The sequence below is a fragment of the Grampus griseus genome (assembly GCF_964374135.1).
Source record: "Grampus griseus genome assembly, chromosome: 5".
Taxonomy (NCBI): Eukaryota; Metazoa; Chordata; class Mammalia; order Artiodactyla; family Delphinidae; genus Grampus; species Grampus griseus.
The window spans coordinates 109258255-109280802 of record NC_138998.1 but is presented as its reverse complement, the minus strand read 5'-3'; the positions used below and the strand labels follow the sequence as shown (position 1 = coordinate 109280802).

The window sequence follows — 22548 nt, the reverse complement described above, 5'->3', positions numbered from 1 at the left end:
TAATTAAAATCCAAAAATTCTGTTTTTCTATCAGTAAGTCATAATAATTATATCCGCCTTTTCCAATTAACCTCCTCAAGACAAAACAAATATTAAAATATTCCTGACTCATAAGGAAACAAGTGTTTTATGTACTCATGGTTAGTTACATAGATAGAAACTGATTTTAGGAAACAAAACTATTAATACAATTGGATTTCAGTATACTAAATACTAATGTGTATAATGATTATATTATTTTCTTATCCAAGAAAATAAATAATTTTCATAATATGCATATAGCAATATAGAGATATTAGAACTTTTTTCCAATTTAAACTTATGACCTTAAAGTCAACTGATTAAATATGAACAGATATCCTTGTATTTTACTAAAAATATGATGGGTGTCTATAGGAAAAAAAATTAGAATGTAAAAGTTTCAGCTCTTTATCTTAAGTTGTCTGGCCTTTGATGTTATATTTGCTCAGGCAACCATTGCCCTCATTTAGTCGAGGGCAGCATATATTGGCAAGGGAAAAAGAAAAAAAGTGGATAAGAATAAAAGAATTAAGTTGGAAGTAGGCTGGCGGTAACTGAAAATATTTTTTTCACTTTCAAACATATTTAAAACTTAAATCCCATCTTTTTTAGCTACTTGAGAAATATCTTCCAAGGGAATAAGAACTCTCATCAATACCACTGTTAGGAAGAATATGAGGCCAACGTCTTTGTCTCATTTTACAAAAAGAACATTTAGTTACATGGGAATGGCCGAGCCAGGACTTTTTAAGTGTCTACTCTAAAAGTAGAATCTACACATCAAACTAGAAAACTGAAACAAATATCCTTGAGATACTATTGATACTTTGAGATAAACAGAATCTAGTGGGTGACACTTGAACAGAAGGCCTAGAGTTACGATGAATAATACAGTGTTTTTTGACCTTTTTGTCATTATTGCCCCCTGACCTATGACACACACACAGACACACACACACAAGCCTTTTAAGACATTTTTTCCTAATTGCTTCCACCCTGTGAAATTTAAATACTGCAGATCTACTGCAGATCTGTTTAAATATGCTATGATGCTCTGGAGGGCAATAACGATTATAATATCTAAGTTTTGTTTGCCCTCCCTTAAGGATCAATTTTCACCCCTATTGGGGTGATAGCACCCTCTTGAGAATGCAGGAATAAGGCATGTTTGTGAAACCAGGAAGATAGGCATGTTGCTGAAAATAAATGCATGCATACTTCTCCGTGTAGAGAAGGCACATGCTGTATGAATCAGGTAGTCAAAGAATTGTTTGATTATACATGTTCCAAGAGTATATAAAAAGAGCATATCTGGTCCACGTGATCACTGCCCCCTGGATTTTATTCCCATCAGGCTCATTTTAGGAGCTGTCAGAAAAGTCTGGCTCTCACTTTGTTATACAGCAGAAACTAACACAACATTGTAAAAAAAAAAAAAGAGAAGAAGAAGAAAGAAAAAAAAGAAAAGTCTGGCTCTAAAAATATTGGGAGTGACTAACAAATATCATAACAGCAGCTTTTCAGACAGCCTCTTTAATAAATGGTGCTGGGAAAACTGGACAGGTACGTGTAAAAGTATGGGATTAAATCACTCCCTAACACCATACACAAAAATAAGCTCAAAATGGATTAAAGACCTAAATGTAAGGCCAGAAACTATCAAACTCTTAGAGGAAAACATAGGCAGAACACTCTATGACATAAATCACAGCAAGATCCTTTTTGACCCACCTCCTAGAGAAATGGAAATAAAAACAAAAATAAACAAATGGGACCTAATGAAACTTCAAAGCTTTTCCACAGCAAAGGAAACCATAAACAAGACCAAAAGACAACCCTCAGAATGGGAGAAAATATTTGCAAATGAAGCAACTGACAAAGGATTCATCTCCAAAATTTATAAGCAGCTCATGCAGCTCAATAACAAAGAAACAAACAACCCAATCCAAAAATGGGCAGAAGACCTAAATAGACATTTCCCCAAAGAAGATATACAGACTGCCAACAAACACATGAAAGAATGCCAACATCATTAATCATTAGAGAAATGCAAATCAAAACTACAATGAGCTATCATCTGACACCAGTCAGAATGGCCATCATCAAAAAATCTAGAAACAATAAATGCTGGAGAGGGTGTGGAGAAAAGGGAACACTCTTGCACTGCTGGTGGGAATGTGAATTGGTACAGCCACTATGGAGAACAGTATGGAGGTTCCTTAAAAAACTACAAATAGAACTACCATATGACCCAGCAAACCCACTACTGGGCATATACCCTAAGAAAACCAAAATTCAAAAAGAGTCATGTACCAAAATGTTCATTGCAGCTCTATTTACAGTAGCCCGGAGATGGAAACAACCTAAGTGTCCATCATTGGATAAATGGATAAAGAAGATGTGGCACATATATACAATGGAATATTACTCAGCCATAAAAAGAAACAAAATTGAGCTATTTGTAATGAGGTGGATAGACCTAGAGTCTGTCATACAGAGTGAAGTAAGTCAGAAAGAGAGAGACAAATACTGTATGCTAACACATATATATGGAATTTAAGAAAAAAAAAATGTCGTGAAGAACCTAGCGGTAAGACACAAATAAAGACACAGACCTACTGGAGAATGGACTTGAGGATATGGGGAGGGGGAAGGGTAAGCTGTGATAAAGTGAGAGAGAGGCACGGACATACATACACTACCAAACGTAAGGTAGATAGCTAGTATAGCATAGGGAGATCAGCTCGGTGCTTTGTGACCGCCTGGTGGGGTGGGATAGGGAGGGTGCGAGGGAGGGAGACGCAAGAGGGAAGAGATATGGGAACATATGTATATGTATAACTGATTCACTTTGTTATAAAGCAGAAACTGACACACCATTGTAAAGCAATTATACTCCAATAAAGATAAAAAAGAAAAATAACAGTAGCTTTCCAACCTGGCAAGCAAAAGAACTTGTTTGACTATTTTTATTTATTTATTCTGCTAATATTTCTTTGGCCTCATTTATAGGAGAGTCCATATACACACAGAATTTAAAAGTCTCCTAATTAAATGAGAGAGCCCTATCAGTTCACATAGCTTTCAGAAGACCTTGCTTTAATAAATAAAATGCCTTTCAAAAAGTCAATAAATGAATTTTTCAAAATGTACCAGGGTTATAAATGTTTATTTGCTCAACATGTAATAATCAAGCTCTGTCATACTACTATTTTAAAGTCTATAGCTAGGCATAAAATAAGCTGATCTTTAAAACAATATGTTAAATGCACAGCATTTTTACATTATAGTAAAGAAAAAGAAAAGAAAATATAAAATGTGGAATGAATTGTTAACTACATAATGTAATTGATATTTTTTATTAAACTATAGATAATATATTGGAATAATCCAAGATATTTGAATGTCTTCTCATTTGTGGAAAGGTGTTATCAAGTATAACATGAAACTTTCACTTATGACTTTTATATAATCATAATGTATGTAAGATTAAAGTATTGAAAAGGTGTGGATTATATAGGTTTTCAAACTTTCATTTTTGTCATCTTTTCATCCCCAAATGGTCATCTCAGCACATCTCAAAATGGAACCTCTGAATGATGGTGGTTTTGTATATGTTGGTGAAGCTCAAACACCTATCATTAGTTTTTTGGGTTTTTTTTTTATTCCTTCACATTCCAAGTGTCTTTATTTTAATCACAGGCACCCCCTCCAGCTTTATTAAGATATAATTGACATATAACATTGTATTAGTTTAAGGTGTACAATGTGTTGATTTGATGTACTTATATGTGCAAAATGATTACCACCAGAGCTTTTAATACCTCCGTTGGGTCACATAATTACGATTTTATTTTTGTAGTGAGAACATTTAAGATCTACTCTCTAAGAAACTTTCAAGTATATGGTACACTATTATTAACTGTAATCACCATGCTGTACATTTCCAGACTTGTCTTATAACTGAAATTTTGTACCCTCTGACTAATATCTCCCCATCTCCCTGCCCCTACCCAGTCATTAGTTTTTTTTTGCTTTATCACTGTCCTTTATTCTTTTTTAACTTTTAATTTTATTTTATTTACATTTTTCATTTTATTTATTATTTTAAAAAATAAATTTATTTATTTTAGGCTGCGTTGGGTCTTCATTGCTGTGTGCAGGCTTTCTCTAGTTGTGGTGAACAGGGGCTACTACTCTTCGTTGCGGTGCATGGGCTTCTCTTGTTGCGGGGCACTGGGTCTAGGGGCGTAGGCTTCAGTAGTTGTGGCACTCCAGCTCTAGGGCACAGGCTCAGCAGTTGTGGAGCAGGGGCTTAGTTGCTCCGCGGCCTGTGGGATCTTCGTGGACCAGGGCTCCAACCAGTGTCCCCTGCATTGGCAGGCGGATTCTTAACCACTGCACCACCAGGGAAGTCCCATTAGTTTTTTTAAAAAGTAATTCATAAGGGTCTATTAGACAATGGCGTACAAACAAAGATGCAGAGCAGTTTCTGGATTGTTTCTCTCAAGCTATAAAATCCCTCTATAAAAACTGAAAGTTGACATTTTTAAAGTTTAATAGTATAAGCTTTTTAGTTAATTTTCAATACATTTCCTGAATATGTTTTTAAAGGGCAGATAACTATTGTATTGTAGACTTTCTATAATATAGTTATGAACTGTTTAGGCTTTAAAAGTTATGCTATCGGACTTCCCTGGTGGCGCATTGAGAGTCCACCTGCCGATGCAGGGGACACAGGTTCGTGCCCCGTCCGGGAAGATCCCGCATGCCGCGGAGCGGCTGGGCCCGTGAGCCATGGCCGCTGAGCCTGCGCGTCCGGAGCCCGTGCTCCCTAACGGGAGAGGCCACAAGAGTGAGAGGCCCGCGTACCGCAAAAAAAAAAAAAAAAAAGTTATGCTATCATTCTTTTTAATTTATAATTTATGCTTCTACAGGTACAACTTACTTTAAGCAACTTAATGATATGAAAATGTTTTCATGAAAGACAAATCAGGTGGTAATTCTTTGCTATATTACAGAATTCTTTAAAATAACACATTTTCAATTGCATCTCAAATTATTCATTTTCAAACTCTAAATTAAAGAAAACTTTTCCAAATGATAGTTATTTCATAATGTGAGTTATACCTATACTACCTATATTTTTAAAACTGCTTAAATCAAGCACCTGGATCATTTTTGAATTATGAAATAAAATGCAGAGGTTGATTCAAACTTGCACAAAGAAACGTATCTTTTATATGACCTACATAGACCAAAAATTTCAAGTACTATTACTTGATTACTTTGGATATAAATATACAGTAAGAATAATTTACCTAAATAATATAATGATAGTTTTATCCTTATATTACATAACTTAGGTGGAATTAACAATTAAATTTCTCTTTCATTTTGAGGCAATAATCAGAGGAATCCTAGTATTTGTATGGCTCTGGAAAATGGCAGTTTTATTTTCCTCATAATCTTCAGAAAAATCTTTTTTTTTAATGAAGTAAATGATTTTGAACCCATCCACAAGAGATACATCCAATTTATTGACTGATGTGAATAGTGTGGAAAGAACTGAGACCTACAGTTTTAAACCAATTTTAAAGAACTCCAGTGACAGAAGATCTTGCAGTGCTATATTTAGTGTGAGGTCACTGCCCCCTTAAATCTATCTCTCACGTTTTTAGTCCAGTAACATATCTAAACTGGATCTGACAATGTCAATCTCCTGTAAAAACCCTTCAATAGCTCTCTATGACTTGGCCTCTCTCTCATCATTCATGTCCTAAATTAATATGTCCCTCATTCTGTTTCACCTTCTTAGCTTTTCATAGTCACCATTCCAGTGAGGGACACTCATAGAGGATCAGGATAGAAAGGAATGGGGCACTTTAAACTGAACTCCCTTTCTGTAGGACACCCTCCCTTATAGCCCACTACTTCCACCCCCGTCCCCCGAGTATCAGTTTAGTGTTCTTCCCTGGGGTACTCACACTGCTCAATGCGGATCTTGAAGGTGACATTTATCACCCAACACACTACGGCTATCTGGCTTTGTCAGTCTCCTTCCTGGACACTACGCTCCGTGAGCTAATGCCTATGTCTTCTCTTTGTAAGATAGGTCCTAGGCTGGTACCTGACCTGGCAGTAGGTGCTGAATCACTGTAGAATGAAGGAAGCATAGGGGACTAACAAGTCATTTGTAAGACTGGCTTGAAATTTGAGAATAAGTTACTTTCTCCCTTGATTTGTTTCAGATTGCTGCACAATATAAAATTTGGTTTGTTATTTTCCGCTTTGACTTACCTCCTCTGGAGGGATGTCTATAGCTAGAGATTTACCAACATCACTGACAATCTAAGCATACATTTTAGGTAAAATAATAATAGAGTTGGCTCTCCGTATCCCAGGATGCAAAAACCACTGATACAAAAGACTGTACTGCGTGACTGATTTTACGTAAGGGACCTGAACATCCTTAGATTTTGCTATCCTGGAGGGTCCTGGAAGCAATCCCTGCCCCGTCACGGGAACTGAGGGCTGACTATATTGGCTCATATGAAGTAGTGTGAGGCAGACAGAGCTGTGCTCAAATTCTGGCTCTTGTATTGATCTGAACAAGCCACTTAACCTTTCATGTCCTTTACGTGTGAAATGAAGGCAATCATTCCTACCTTTCAGGATGGCAACACAGGTTTAAATGAGATATTATATGTAAAGCACTTATTGTACTGCCTTGCTCAGGGTAAATATTCAAGATATTGGAGCTAGTTTAAGACTACCTTGTTCAAAGACTGTCAAATGAAGACAAGTCACCCAAATAATATGCATGCCCCCAATCCCTCAAGGAAAATATATTCCCAAAGAGAAACCTGTGTCTCTCCAGTGAGAAAGGAAAAAGAAAAATTACTATATTTCCCAAGGAATTTAATCACTCTACTACTAACTGAGATGAGTGTGTATATTTCACCATCCTGCTTTGTTTGGGGGAGTGAGGTGGGGTGGAGAGTTAAAACTCAGATAATGATCTCAAGTTTTAGAGGCAAAGAAATTCACCTTCTAAATCCTATCTCCTGTTGGCAAGTTGCTCAGGAGAAACGCTGTCAGAGCAGATTATTTGTGTTTAGAGCAGTCACCATCACATCCCAAGAGATGACAGCCATACATAGCTCACCAGCTCTGGTAATATATAATCAATCACCTTTTGCATCCTATGGTTATAAGGATTTTTACAGCCTCCTTGAATAATACTGGAAAAGTCAGCCATTCAGTCTTTTAGCTAAAATAAACTCTCTGATCAATCCTGCTTGGAAGGAAGATCTGGGGGTTTCTTGGTAACCTCTAGAAGCCTATGAAAAGCTCTAAAAGGCTGTGAGCCAAATAACAAGACTTACTATCTAGTAAAAGTGGAGAGAAGAGAATTAGTAAAAGAGAGAAATGATTCAAGAGCCTAACGCCACAGCAGAAATATTGTGACGTGTAAAGAAAATCCATACCATGGGACCAGTGGGGGAGAGTGGGATGCTTATTCATTTATTGGCATATCCTTTAGGCAGATTCCACCAATAAGATGAGGTTATCACCCAGGTGGGCCTTTGGGATTGGATCGGGGGAGGCTTAAAGATATAACTCTAAATTAGGAATCCAGGGCTAGGTATGATGTCCATTATATATTAATTTATCTTTACTCACATGTCTTAGGATAATACCTTATTTTTTCCCTTCTTAGGAAGATGAGCAGTTTGACAGAGGATCCTGGACCTAGATGACTCCCTGAATTTAGAGGATTCTTCTGTGGGACACTGAAGCTCATAAAGTGAGGCTTTGAAGTTCTTTTAAAATGCTAGGTAACAAAGTAATAAGGAAGGTTTGATGAAATTTCTGTGTTTCTAAATAATGTTAAATTACATAGTTCCTCCATTCTGCAAACTCCACCATCTACAACTCAACAATGGAGCTAGAGAAGTTTATATACTAAACTTTTAACCCAGGGCTATGTGGATAGTGAGTTCATTCAATGTTATATATACATACATGCATACATACACATACACATACACACACAGTATACATACAATGTGTATTTATGTGTGTGTTTTTGTGTGTGTAGTAGCCTAAGAGCAAATAATTCAGATATTAACTTTAGAAAAAAATTGTGCTCTTTTCACTGGGACTTATTTTAAGGTCCAGGCCCATTTTATTGTTTTGTTACATTAGGAAATCTGCTATGCAGCCTACATGTTGAACTTCCTATTTGTGATTATCTCACCTTGAGGAGAGAGAGATGAAAAGAAAAATACGTGTCTCCCATATGTGGGAATTTTCTTTCTTTATAAAGATATGATCATATACCTTCTCACTGAGAAAAGTCAGTGCCCTAGATGGTAAGTTTTGGCTTAAAATCCACAACACATGAGGAATAATATTCCATTGATTAGCATGTTCTGCACAGAAGAACGATCTTATTTTCCCAGCAAGCCTCTCTAATGAAATAAACATTTGAACCAACAGTAATAATTAATATCTCTACTTTCTGATGCAGTTTTAGGGCAATAAACCAAAGAGAGAAAAAAATTCTTGTTTCTGGTGTAAAAGGCTTAGAGGCAAATGACCACAGAGCAGCAGACCTTGCTTAGATGGATAAAGACTGGGGTCCTGCAGTGGGTCTCATCTTATTGCTTTAACCATTTCTTTGGAACTTCAGTAGGACGTCAGCCCAGCTGAACAGCAGTTTAGGGAGAATCATTTACACCACACCCAATAACACCACTGACAACGACACAGACCCCAAAAGAAGAAATGCAGGGACTTATACAGATATCCTACCCTAAGATCAAGATGGGAAGAATTAAGGACACATAGGTTCAGTTGCTTCTGTTTTCCTCTCAACATCCAGATTACCAGTAGACCCTTTTCCTATGTGTAAAGGGTGTGATGTATTCAACTTGAACAATGTGAGTGGGCTAGAGAAAAATGTGGATAAATTGCATCAGAAACATTCTTCACTAGGTTAAGATGAACTTCTCTAAAGTGACTCTTCTCCCTGGTTATAATCTTCGGCAAGGATTTGAAGGTTCTTGTGTGAAAATTAACCTGTCAGAAAGAACACTTCTGGTACTGAGCGGGGTATTTAAATCATGTCGGGAAAGGGACAGGTGAGTCCCTCAGCTAGCCCCCAGTGATCCCAGCACAGTCTGGACCTGTCTTTGGCCCAACTTTCATTTTTGCATTTCCTTCCCATCAGTGGATCTCTATGTTCTATCTCCACAAGTTAATCACTTTGTGAGATTTTTTTTTTAAAAACCACTAGTGTCACAGCCTCACGATCGCTGACTCTGGCGTGAAAGGTTGATGAGGCTCAGGGTTCAGTATTTTAAAGATCCCCAGGTAACTGCAGCAGTACTTCCTTCTTAGCCCCATGCTGTACTCATGTTCTCATTAAATGCCAGCCAAAATTGGTTATCAGTGTGCTGTGAATCAAATCAGGGCCATTACTTTTAAGTCTATGCCATTTAAAATAGATTCTATTTGTGTCTCTGAGCATTTTAACAGGGCTTCAAGCCATTTACAGCTGCTCATATTGAGAATTTTGCAGTTTTTCACAGCTCAGTTTTACAGACTTCTCCTAGCTGTGTCACATTCAGTAAACTTGCCTCAACAAGCTAAGAGAAAATGCCAAAAACCAGCACTCCTACTGTTCGGCAGAGTGCATTTTGTCCTTTTATAACTGCTTCAATTCCAGCACTTAGCAGGAAGACATTTAAATTTTTATTGTATTCCTATCTATCAGAAAAAAGAAGAATTTACAAGTTTGACACTAAACAATCACAGATGGAAGATGTGAAGTAGGATCACACATTTTACACTGAAGTATAATGCAGCTATCACTAAATGCAGACCGACCGACACAAAATCCATCCAACTTTCCCTGTGGCTTTAGGGAGAATGTAACATATTCATTAAAGAATGTCCCACCGAATTTCAAATGTCAAAATACAATATAATCATATTGAGAAAATCCTTCAAATTTAGTAATGGAAATTTCATAATACTGCTGAGAGAGAAAATTGCCAGTTGGTAATTATGCCTCTTTCTCCGCAGGTACCACTCATTACAGAAACTAGGAAAACATCATGGTAATGAGATTCCTAAACAAGAAAGTAATAAAAACAGATGTACGCACACCAGATGACCACGCTGTTAATAGAAGACAGTTTACTCCATTGTCATGATTTTAGTTTGTTTATAAATAGAGAAAACAATATAAGAAAAGTAGAAAAGCCTTCTCATTTAAATTCTATCTGTTGATAAAAATCTATTCGAGAAAGCTTCTCAATACCAACCAGGAAAACTCCAGAAGCAGCCCCATTCCTGTTTGCCTTGTTTGCTATGGGAAGTCCAAGTCCAGCTTCCTGGTCCTTCATTGGCCCTTCACTGACAGTTGGACTCACAACATACCCATCGTCTGTCCCAACTTCCCTTCCTTGTACTGTGCCCTCTATGATTTCTGTTCTAGAACCAGAGAACTTTCCTATATCTTTTACATCCTCTTGGAATTCTCTCTTTACTTCCTAGCTTTAAGGAATCTTTAAAAAATTCCAAAGCCCAGGCTATAGCAAAGGCCAATTCAATCACAATTTCTAGTATTTTTTGAAACTCTCCAAGTCATTCCAGTGTGCAATTTTGAGAATCAGTGATTTATGGGTTCTCTATTACATCAGCTATTTTCTAATACTTTCAAAATCCTTCCCTCTTTTGACAGATGCCTGACAAAATTCCAACCCTTGATCAACCATGGACTACTAGGGAAAAAAAAAATGTCACACAACAAAGAGGTTGATTTGGCTTATAATCTTGATTACAAATCTCAAATGAGCATTCAGTATTACCTAGATATCCTACTACAGTTCTCTAGTATTTTCACGCCTGAAGATGTCCATTTCATACTTCTACTTTTTTTCTCAAAAGTCTCTTACTCCTTCCACTCTCAAATGATGACCTCACTGATAATATAAAAGTTATCAAGCATGAACTTCTTTGCCTTCACACAACTCTACTTACATCCAGAAACTGACATGAAAACAATTGGTTTAACTGAATGAATGAATAAATAAATGAGGGAACAAATCAATGAATCCCAATGATTCCAGATTACTTCTGACATTTCAGTTTTATGCAGTAACAGCTGATGTCATGGGGAATATGTATTTTATGACTGCAACATGAGTTTTCAGTTTTCTGGACTACCATGCCATATTATAGTAGTGAAACATTGTTAGTTTTGTTGATTTTAACCCTGCTAGTTCAGTACTTTTTAAATGAGAAATTGGAATCACTTATGTTTTGACATAAACCCAGAGAGTTACATGCAGCATTAAAATTTCTAATGGAATGAAGGTGTACTCATTTAGAAAATGGTATTCTATAACATAGAGTCCCCAGGAGGAAAAAGAAAATGGTAACCGGGAAAGCAAAGCTTCTGTTGAAAGAATGATTCTTACTTTAGTTCAAAGACTTTCTGAACAAGTGGAACATGAACATGACAGTATTGAAAGTGATTCAGATCACTCTGCATCTGAATCTCTATCTATATATGATGAAACTCAAGAAAATGAAGTCAAGTTGCTTAAAAAGATTTTCTTCAAGTTATAAGACACTTGGTTACGTGAAAATGAACATATTTGGAGTTAGCTGTCCAATGTAACCTTCTCCTACCATTGCCCAGCCTAGGATAGGATTACAAAGAGCTTTCTGAAGAGCCAGAACATTTTTCACAGAAACTGACTTGGAACTAACTCGATGATGACAACACTTTAATTCACGTTATTTTTGAAATTCAAATCTTTAAAAATGATTAAATAATATTATTTAGTTTTTGACTTTGAGATTAAATTTTCATCATTTTGTTTGGATAGCTGATTCTTAAGATTATACATGTCTGCCAATATTTTAAATCAGCAAGATATGTGCTTAATATTTAGATTTTAATTTATACTTTACTTGATATTTTAAAATATGTACATGTTTATATTTTAAATGAGTTAAATACTTAGGTTCTTCTCTTTTTCTAGAATTCTAAGCAGTCTTTAATAAAGAATACCATCAATGCATTATTTTGGTATTTCAGTTGACTCTTGAAAAATGACAAAGTTTATCCACTAGTAACTTATAGTTGGCCCTCCATATGCTTAGCGCCTCCACATCTGTAGATCCAACCAACCACTTAGTTTGTAGTACTGTAGTACTAAATACTGAAAAGTATTCATGTATGAGTGGACACTTGCGGTTCAAAATTGCATTGTTCAAGGGTCAACTGTATCTGGAATTAATACTGCAGCATCAGTATTGGTGTTTTTTTCCCAGTACACAATTACTGGACATAGTAGCCCATTTGCCTGCCTGGCCACACCTCTCTATAGCAGTTCCTGACAAGTCACATGACAAGGTCATGCAACTACTCCCTCTGCCTCAGTAAGCTGGGTTAGGAAAAGGTAGCACTTCCAAGATAACCAGAGAACCACCAGAAAATGGGGCAAAATATATCCTTAACCACAGTTTCTTCTTCTCTGAATTGCTTTAGCAGTTTATCTACATACAAGTATAGGCATAGTGAGAAAGTACTGTGGGTTCCGTTCCAGACTACCTCAATAATGTGAATATTGCAATATAGTGAGTCACACAAATTGTTTGGTTTCTCAGTGCATATAAAAGTTACATTTACACTATACTATAGTCTATAGTAATAGCATTATTTCTAAAAACAATGTACATATCTTAATTTAAAAAATAGTGTATTGCTGGGCTTCCCCGGTGGCGCAGTGGTTGAGAGTCCATCTGCCGATGCAGGGGACACAGGTTCGTGCCCTGGTCCGGGAGGATCGCACATGCCACGGAGTGGCTAGGCCCGTGAGCCATGGCCGCTGGGCCTGAGCGTCCAGAGCCTGTGCTCCGCAACGGGAGAGGCCACAACAGTGAGAGGCCCACGTACCACACACACACAAAAAAAAGTAGTGTATTGCTAAAAAGTGCTAACCATCATCTGAACCTTTGGCAAGCTGCAGTAGTAACATTAAAGCAAATCAAAACCACAATGAGATATCACCAAACACCTGTCAGAATGGCTATCATCAAAAAGTCTACAAATAACAAATGTTGGAGAGGATGTGGAGAAAAGGGAACCTTAGTACACTGCTGGTGGGGATGTAAATTGGTGAAGCCACTGTGGAAAACAGTATGGAGGTTCCTCCAAAAACTAAAAATAGAATTACCATACGATCCAGCAATTCCAATCCTGGGAATATATCTGAAGAAAATGAAAACACTAATTCGAAAAGATAACATGCACCCCAATGTTCGTAGCAGCATTGTTTATAACAGCCAAGATATGGAAGCAACCTTAGTATCCATCAACAGATGAATGGATAAAGAAGATGTGATACAAAAAGTATATATATACACACACAATGGAATATTAGTCAGAAATAAAAAAGAATGAAATTCTGCCATTTGCAACAATGTGAATGGACCTAGAAGGTATTATGCTTAGTGAAATGTCAGACAGAGAAAGACAAATACTCTGTTATCACTTATGTATGGAATCTAAAAAATGAAACCAACAAATGAATATAAAAAAACAGAAACAGACTCATAAATTAGTGGTTACCAGTGGGGAAATGGAAGGGGTGGCGCAAAATAAGGGTAGAAGATTAAGAGATACGTATTAAATAAATAAGCTACAAGGATATATTGTACAGCTCAGGGAAATATAGCCATATTTTATAATAAGTTTAAATAGAGTATAATCTGTAAAAATATTGAATCACTATGTTATATACCTGAAACTAATATAATACTGTAAATCAGCTACACTTCAATTAAAAAAAGAGCACTGATCACAGATCACCATAACAAATATAATAATAATGAAAAAGTATGAAATGCTGCGAGAATTATGAAAATGGGATAGATACAGGAAGTGAGCAAAGGCTGTTGTAAAAATTGTGCCCATAGACTTGCTCAACGCAAGGTTGCCACAAACCTTCAATGTGTAAAAAACACAATATCTGTGAAGTACAATGAAGTGAAGTGCAGTGAAACAAGGTATGCCTGCAACATATATTCACTGAGGTCATCCTATGTGTAAAGCAGATGTTTTTCATTCTATATTTATTTTTAACCAACAATTAAACATTAAATAACCACTGATTATAAAAATAGCATAGACATATCCACATAGATCATCAATAATCACATGTCTTATTTTTCTAATCTGTCTCCTTTTAGTTATATTACAAATAGATAAAAAAATAAACCATAAAGCTATTAAACCATCAGTCAATACCAGGCCTTTCTTACTGAAGAGTTCATGATGCTTTAAAGTGATTGAAAACCACATTTTTTCATTAAACTTGCCAATCAATGAATGATCTCTAAATTGATTTCTTTGGGCCCCAGTTTTTTCATTTATTTGAAATTTAATATTCCCAACTGACTTTAATCTCACTCCACTGCTTCAGTCCTACTCCTTCTTAGACTTTCCCTAAGTTTGTCATATGGCTTTCTTGTGCCTTTCTATTTTTCTATGTTTGCCTGGCTGAAGCAGCTGATAAATTCCACCAACAACCTAATCTCTTAACCCAGTTTCCTACACATTTACATGACATTCTCTGCTTATCTCTATCACTGTATCTAGTGAATGTACTAGGACAGAGATACTTGTCTGCTTACTTGTCTGGATCCCCTTTTGGGTTTTGAGACCTTGAGGGCAAGAACTCTTTTTCACCCAGGAATATCCACCACTTAACAATACCTGGTACATAGTAGATACATATAAATGTCTGAAGTATGAAGGAATGTTATCAATTGTGTTAAAACACATTCTAGAATGTGTTATAAATATATTGTGTATAGTTTAAATTGATATATATGTCAAATTCACTAACTTTTTAAACTGAAGTTGCTTTATATCAATCTACATCTCTCTCTCGCTCCCTCCCTTCCTCCCTCTTTCTGTGTAAAATAAATCTCGGCACAGGTATTCCAGAAAAATATATTAAGTTTTTTTTTTTTGCAGTCCGCAGGCCTCTCACTGTTGTGGCCTCCCCCGTTGTGGAACACAGGCTCCGGACGCGCAGGCTCAGCGGCCATGGCTCATGGGCCCAGCCACTCCACGGCATGTGGGATCTTCCCGGACCGGGGCACCAACCCGTGTCCCCTGCATCGGCAGGCGGACTCTCAACCACTGCGCCACCAGAGAAGCCCTATATTAAGTTTTATGCAATGCTCACACACACTCATACACAGATACCATATAATATATAATAAATGTTAACTGATTAATATCATATTGGCTTATCCTAGAAATGAGAATCAAGGCAAACATCACACCTCTTCATACGTGAAAGTTAAGTAAGATGTTTTAGCAGCAGCATTCAGCAGACATCACTATGAATTAAAAAAAATAAGTAATCTTAACTCTTAGTGAGATTTACTATAGAAATGGCTTAACTTCTGTATAATTAACCACATAATACCACCTAGGACAATGTCATTTGATTTTTAACAAAGAATTACTGCCTTTACTGATGTTTTCAAGAGGAAATGAATTAAATATTTTAAGAAACTTTTACATTAAACAATATACCATCATATAAGATTCTAAAGAAACACTCTTGGATGGAATTGAAACATCAGCGTTCAGGACCCATATATTCAATGGAATAGCTAGTAATATTAAAAATAGTAATAATAAATTTAACTTCAAGTGAAATTAAATTTAAAGAAACATTAACTATGAGTTATGTGCCTGGCAATATTCTAAGTCTTGTGTACATATTAAATCATTTCACCCTGAAAACAATCTTCTGAGGCAGGCACTACTCCATTCTACCACTGAGCAAACAAAGGCACAGAGTAATGATGCCCCTTACCCAGCTCACACAGCTAAGCTTGTATTCCCATCGAGATCGCTTTCTTAACCACTATGCTCTACCTTTTCTTTAAAAGATATTTATTAACCATATTTTGGTAGCTAATCTATACACTGATCTAATAATAATTTTCATTTCTAATTTTTTCACATTGTAAATAGAAGAAAAAGACAATCAGCTGCTGTCATTTTCTAGTTGTACAATATTAGGTGTGTCCCTTTTCCTCTCTGAGTTGTAGCTTTAGTAAAATGGGACTTGGAACATCTACCTAGATACCTGAATATTCTTCTTTCACCCCATGTTTCTTTGCAAGCCAGACAGTATTAAAAAAAAAAAAACAAAACTTTTATGAAGATTGAGTTAGATGAGGCATATGAAAATGTTTTAGAAAATATAGTATGCTATGTCAAATATAAATTTACTTTTGTTAATATTTATTATAACTCTTATGATCAATGATATAAAAGTAATTTAACTATCCCTGCTCCCCTCTTCTATATTTGATTCTTTCATATGATGATATGGTGGAAGAATAGGAAATATAAACCTATTTATTCATAATCAATTAAAATAACCTAGCAAATTAAAAATTAAAAAAACCTTGCAAATATTCCCCTGGCTTTAACCAGAGTGAAAGAACTTTTTTAAACTCAAGATTATGAGTATATAAGACAAAAACAAATAAAATAAAACAAATCAGCCAAACTGGTATCATTGTGAGAGAATTCATATTGATCTTAATTATTTTTGATAAACAGAACACATATCTAAATGCCTGATGAATTTAGGTAAATAGATTTAAATGAAAAACTACAAAAGTATGTTGTTTTCTTACTTCTTTTAAATCATTCTTTCTCTACTAGAGGGAAATAAAAATAAAATTCCAAAAGCTAGTAAGTTTTAAAATGCCTAAAACATGAGTAAACAACCAGATTTCTCCTTAGTCTTGAATTTCTTAAATTGATCTTTTTAAAAATTAATTTCTTACATGCCACTTGAAAAAAAAATAACTTTCCTTAAAACTACAACTGGGGCTTCCCTGGTGGCGCAGTGGTTGAGAGTCCGCCTGCCGATGCAGGGGACACAGTTTCGTGCCCCGGTCCGGGAAAACCCCACATGCCGCGGAGCGGCTGGGCCCGTGAGCCATGGCCGCTGAGCCTGCGCGTCCGGAGCCTGTGCTCCGCAACGGGAGAGGCCACAACAGTGAGAGGCCCTCGTACCGCACACAAAACAAAACAAAACAAAACTACAACTGGTGATTGCAGCTAATGAACTACTGCTAAAAATAATTACAAGGTAATTATATATATGCATATATGTATATATATAAATATATAAAATAATCCTTTTTTGGAAAAATGTGCAAGTCTTGTGATGTGCTAGATACTGTGCTAATTGCTACTAGTTCATGAAGATATAATAGTGAATAAGATACAGATGACCCCTATTTTCATTCAGTTTTAAATGTATCAAGGCAGCTATATATTTAATAGTTTTTGAAAATGTAATTTTGTTATGTGCCACAAAAGGTAGGTATAGGGTAATATAAAAATGTATAATAGGTAAAACTAGTGAAGTTTGAGGCTTTAGAAAAGACTGCCCTAAGGAAAAAAGATTTGCAAATGAAGGATTGTCAGGTATGGCAGGGGGTATCTGAGTAGAGTGATTTCAGAGGGGAGAACAGAAAAATATACAGAATTCATAGTGGAAGGAAGTTGGTACATTCATTGAACTGAAAGAAGGCTTGCTTGACTGGAGCAGAGCCATCAATGGGGAGACCCATGGGAGACCATTCATGCAAGGCCTAGAGGTCAGCTGGAGGACACTGCAGCCATTGAAGCCATTCAGCAGGAGAGTGCCATGATCAGAAAGTGGAAAAAAAATATTTAAAGTCATGATAGCTTACAGGGAAATATTAAATTTCATAAAACAACATCAATAATCAGAAATTATAGAGACTTTGGAGATTACTGGTTTCAAAGTTAGTAGAGAAATGCTAGATTTAGATAAGACATTGAGACAGAAGGATTTTTAAAAAGTGCTATATTGGAGTTAAACATTATAAGCCTTTTGAAGGACAAATGTAAGAAGAAAACTTCAAAAGATCTTTGAGTCCTGTATCAAAGAATAATTTCAAAATTATATTTGATACCACAAATATGGTCAATTTACAGACCTTATAGAGAGATGCTAGAAATAATTATGTTTATTTAGTTGTGTTACTATTGAAAGTTCCATGGGAAGAGTTTCCAAAACAGAATAGCGTCTTAGCCATCCTCAGGTTGAATATATACAGTTAAGAGTATATTAATATAAACATTTCACAAAATTTATGAAGTTACTGGAGATTTGTTAAGATCTTAGCTGTCCATGATCCATTTTTACCCTCAGGGAAAATATTGACCAAGACTCAATTCTCATTATGAACTTTCATCAGACCTTTTTTTTTTTTTTTTTTTTTTGCGGTACGCGCAGGCCTCTCACTGTTGTGGTCTCTCCCGTTGAGGAGCACAGGCTCCGGACGCGCAGGCTCAGCGGCCATGGCTCACGGGCCCAGCCGCTCCGCGGCATGTGGGATCTTCCTGGACCGGGGCACGAACCCGTGTCCCCTGCATCGGCAGGCGGACTCTCAACCACTGTTCCACCAGGGGAGCCCCATCAGACCTTTTTTAATCTGAAAGTTATCAATATTAAATTAACTAGGGCCATTAATTCTCTGTCATCTGCAGATAGTTTTATTTTACTCTGATGCTCTGTTGCATGCTATGGGCTAGAATTGTCTTCAGCAAAGGACAGTCTCAGGAAAAGGACTCTATCAGGTACTTCAAACTACTGACACTCTCAACTCTTCGCTATAGGCTTCTGAGCTGATATTGCTTACACAACTTCCAGACTAAAGCAGTAAGCTAAGTCAGGATTACTAGAATTCTCGGATGCAGTGGGCTTCAAGAATTAATGACAGGACGAACAGCATGAAATCAGAGGTCTTCTTCGATTTTATTTCTCTAACAGGAAAGTTGTTTTAGTTTCCACATATATAAGGAAGCTCTTTCATTTTCTTTTTAATCTATCTATATACACTGCAACAATTTAATAAACCCTGCTTTTGTAAATGAAATAAAACATTAAAAACTCTCTCACTTTACATGGTGACATAGCTGTTTACCTAAGTTCATTGACTCCACCTTTTCATCAAGATATAATTGAATAAACTGTGCGACTAAGGCCTTACTGGAAAAGCCATACTCATGAATGATGTTCATTGTGTGAAAGAGGACTAGTTGCCTTTTAGGAACTGAGGCCGGTTTTACTTATGAATACAATGCCTGCAAAGTCCACCCAGGAAGCCCAGCCTGGTGCCTGAAAGACAAAGTACCGTCTCACAGGTCATAAGGGCCACTTCCTGACAGGTTGGGAATATTAACAAATTTTGGTGATCCTGAGAGAAGAGGGATGCACTGAAAGGTACAGGTTGTATGGGTGAAATCTGGTGTATGGTTTATTGGGTCTGGCTTCCTAATCTCAAGTTAGCAAACAACAGAGGCTTTTAAAAGTCCAAGCTGAGTTTTTTTTTTTTTTTGCGATATGCGGGCCTCTCACTGTTGTGGCCTCTCCCGTTGCGGAGCACAGGCTCCGGATGCGCAGGCTCAGCAGCCATGGCTCACGGACCCAGCCGCTCCAAGGCATGTGGGATCTCCCCGGACCGGGAAGATCCGGGAAGATCTGCATCAGCAGGCGGACTCTCAACCACTGCGCCATCAGGGAAGTCCCAATCTGAGATTTTTTAATAAAAATTTCCAGATAGAAATGAACTAATCTGAAGCTCTACAGCTTTTATTGTAGAAAAATGTCAGTCTCCCATATGCATTTTCCAATCTTTCTAGCTCTCTCTAACCTAAAAACTGGTGAAATGTCCTAAAAATCAAATGGTCATGGTTGACCAAATAGAACTGAAAACGGTATTAGTTGATTTTTATGTTTTATCATTCAAGATCCTTCAGACAACAATGACCTTTGAATATTCATATTTTCCTATTTTTTAAAATAAATACATTTTTTTTTTCCATCACAGTATCTTGGGCGTTGGCTTCCACATTTATAATACAAGTATACTGGTATACAATTACCTCAAAGAAGACCAATAATATTAGCTCAATATGCTATGACATGACAATTATATCCTTCTTATGTTCAATGTATTACAAACACTATTTAATAAACTCAATGATTAAATTCAGAATAATAATTCTGTTTAAAAAAAGTTCACCCCACTTATTGACAACAATATTAAATAAAATACCAGCCATTAGATTACTTTTGCATCATGTATTAGTATAACAATAATCTTAAAGCAATTTAATTTTCACAGTTTACGCTGTAAAAATAAATGACAGTGCTTTAAAGAAATAAAGTTATAATTTTCTATTTTAAACCTGAACAACCAAACCAAAATATTCTGCATAACTTATGTCATATATAATATTAGTTAACATTTTAAACACAGATTGGATATATGTTCAGCTCATACTTACCCATGAAATTGAGATAGCCTTCTCCGCCGAGTGCATGAGTAATGAGTCGAATCATTTTATGAAGCTGTATTCCACGATCAATAACTGGAGTAAACGGGGTTAGAACACTCATGTTGGTATACATTTCAGCATCCATCAACCAAAATGCCAGCGTCTTATCCCCAACGAGTGCCTATATAAATAAAAGTCACTGAGATAAATGCAAATAATAAGTACTAAGCAGCTGTGATTTATACTAGAATGACATGCAATTATACAGAATGGAAACAATGCAGAAGAGGTGTGTGAATTAGTATTAATTTCATGTATTTTCCAACAGTCACTATGCTGAAGGTGAGCTGGTGAAATACATGAGAGATCTCATGTACCTATGTTTCTTTCATTTTTAAAATAGCTTGGTGAAAAACTCATGATAAGCTACCTGAATATTTGTTATAATAAGCTGATGCTTCACATTTTTTGAAGTTAGAATAAACATGTATTTTAATGTTGAGAATACTAACAGATATTTTTTCTTTTTCTTAGGATTTGAACAATGAATTTTTTAATTGAATGAATTCTTTAAATTCTATAGTGCTTTACAATTTTCAAAAGTTTCACATACATGATTTCATATAATCCCATAATCTTACATTAAACTATTAGAATACTAATAGATTTTTAAAAATATCTTGCATATCATGATTTTATTGTTTTGAAAGAATGGAAGAGTTTCCTAAAAGTAATTTATATGTATATGCATTTATATTTATATAGATGTATTTATATATATATAATATGTATATAAATATATTACAATGGACCCTCTCCCCTTCAGCAGCAAATTGACAACTTTTTCTTAAAATGTAAAATTTGCTTTCTCATTATATTTGCCATCTAATCTAAAATTAGTTTGTTTTATATGAAAATATAATAGTTGACAAATGGGGCAGGTTAACTCAGAAACACCCTGAGCAGCAGAAGAGGCCTCTTAACGATCTGAATTACTTATGGTTAAAAACAGCTAACTCTCGCCCCGTCAGTGCTCACCCTTCCCCCTCCCCATAACCTCAAGTACGTTCTCTAGGAGGTCTGCGTCTTTATTCCTGCCTTACCCCTAGGTTCTTCATGACATTTTTTTTTTCTTAAATTCCATATATATGTGTTAGCATACGAGAGAGAGTCATGGACATATACACACTAACAAACGTAGTAAGATAGATAGCTAGTGGGAAGCAGCCGCATGGCACAGGGAGATCAGCTCGGTGCTTTGTGACAGCCTGGAGGGGTGGGATAGGGAGGGTGGGAGGGAGGGAGACGCAAGAGGGAAGAGATATGGGAACATATGTATATGTATAACTGATTCACTTTGTTATAAAGCAGAAACTAACACACCATTGTAAAGCAATTATACCCCAATAAAGATGTTAAAAAAAATTAAAAAAAAATAATAAAAAAAAATAAACAGTTCAATGTTGAGGTTAAATTTTCCTATTTAAAAAAAAAAAACAAACAGCTAACTAATGCCAAGTGTTATTTATTGACAAAAAATTATATATAGTGAAACACAGAGACTAAACCATAATCTCCTCACCCTATTACTGTATGATTATTTTCATTTTTAAAAAAATATTTTTACTTATAAACCTATTTTAATCTCTAAGCTATTTTCACATATATATTCATATTTATAATTTTTTATCAGGTTTAAAATTCAGTATACATTTGCTTTTATAGAAAGAACTAGGCAATCTGCATCTTTTTGTACATTCCCAACAATTTGTAATACAAGGCAGAATTATGTGGATCTTTAAAGCATGAAATAATTCTTGGTAAATCCATACTGTTTCTGTACATTTGGGGAGAAAAATTATGAAATTAACCTACCAGTTTCATCTTCAATTTGTTTATTCCACTCATTTATTTATTCTTGTGTTCATTCATATAAAATACACATATATTGGGAGCTCAAAACATGCTATAACTGCTAGGAGTTTGTAATGGAAAGATATCATTTATGCATGCATTTTAATTTTCATATTGTTATGTATTTGGCAAGGGATTCCCCCAATCTTAAATTAATACTACTCATT

General features: G+C 35.8%; 1 protein-coding gene across 1 annotated transcript in view; it reads right to left on the bottom strand.

Annotated features, from left to right (window-relative positions):
- GBE1 (1,4-alpha-glucan branching enzyme 1) overlaps positions 1-22548 on the bottom strand; it is a 292466-nt gene that overhangs the window by 55506 nt on the left and 214412 nt on the right. Inside the window, exon 12 of the mRNA XM_082654189.1 lies at positions 20477-20648. Coding sequence (XP_082510315.1) covers positions 20477-20648 — 172 coding nt within the window. The remainder of the gene's footprint in view (positions 1-20476; positions 20649-22548) is intronic.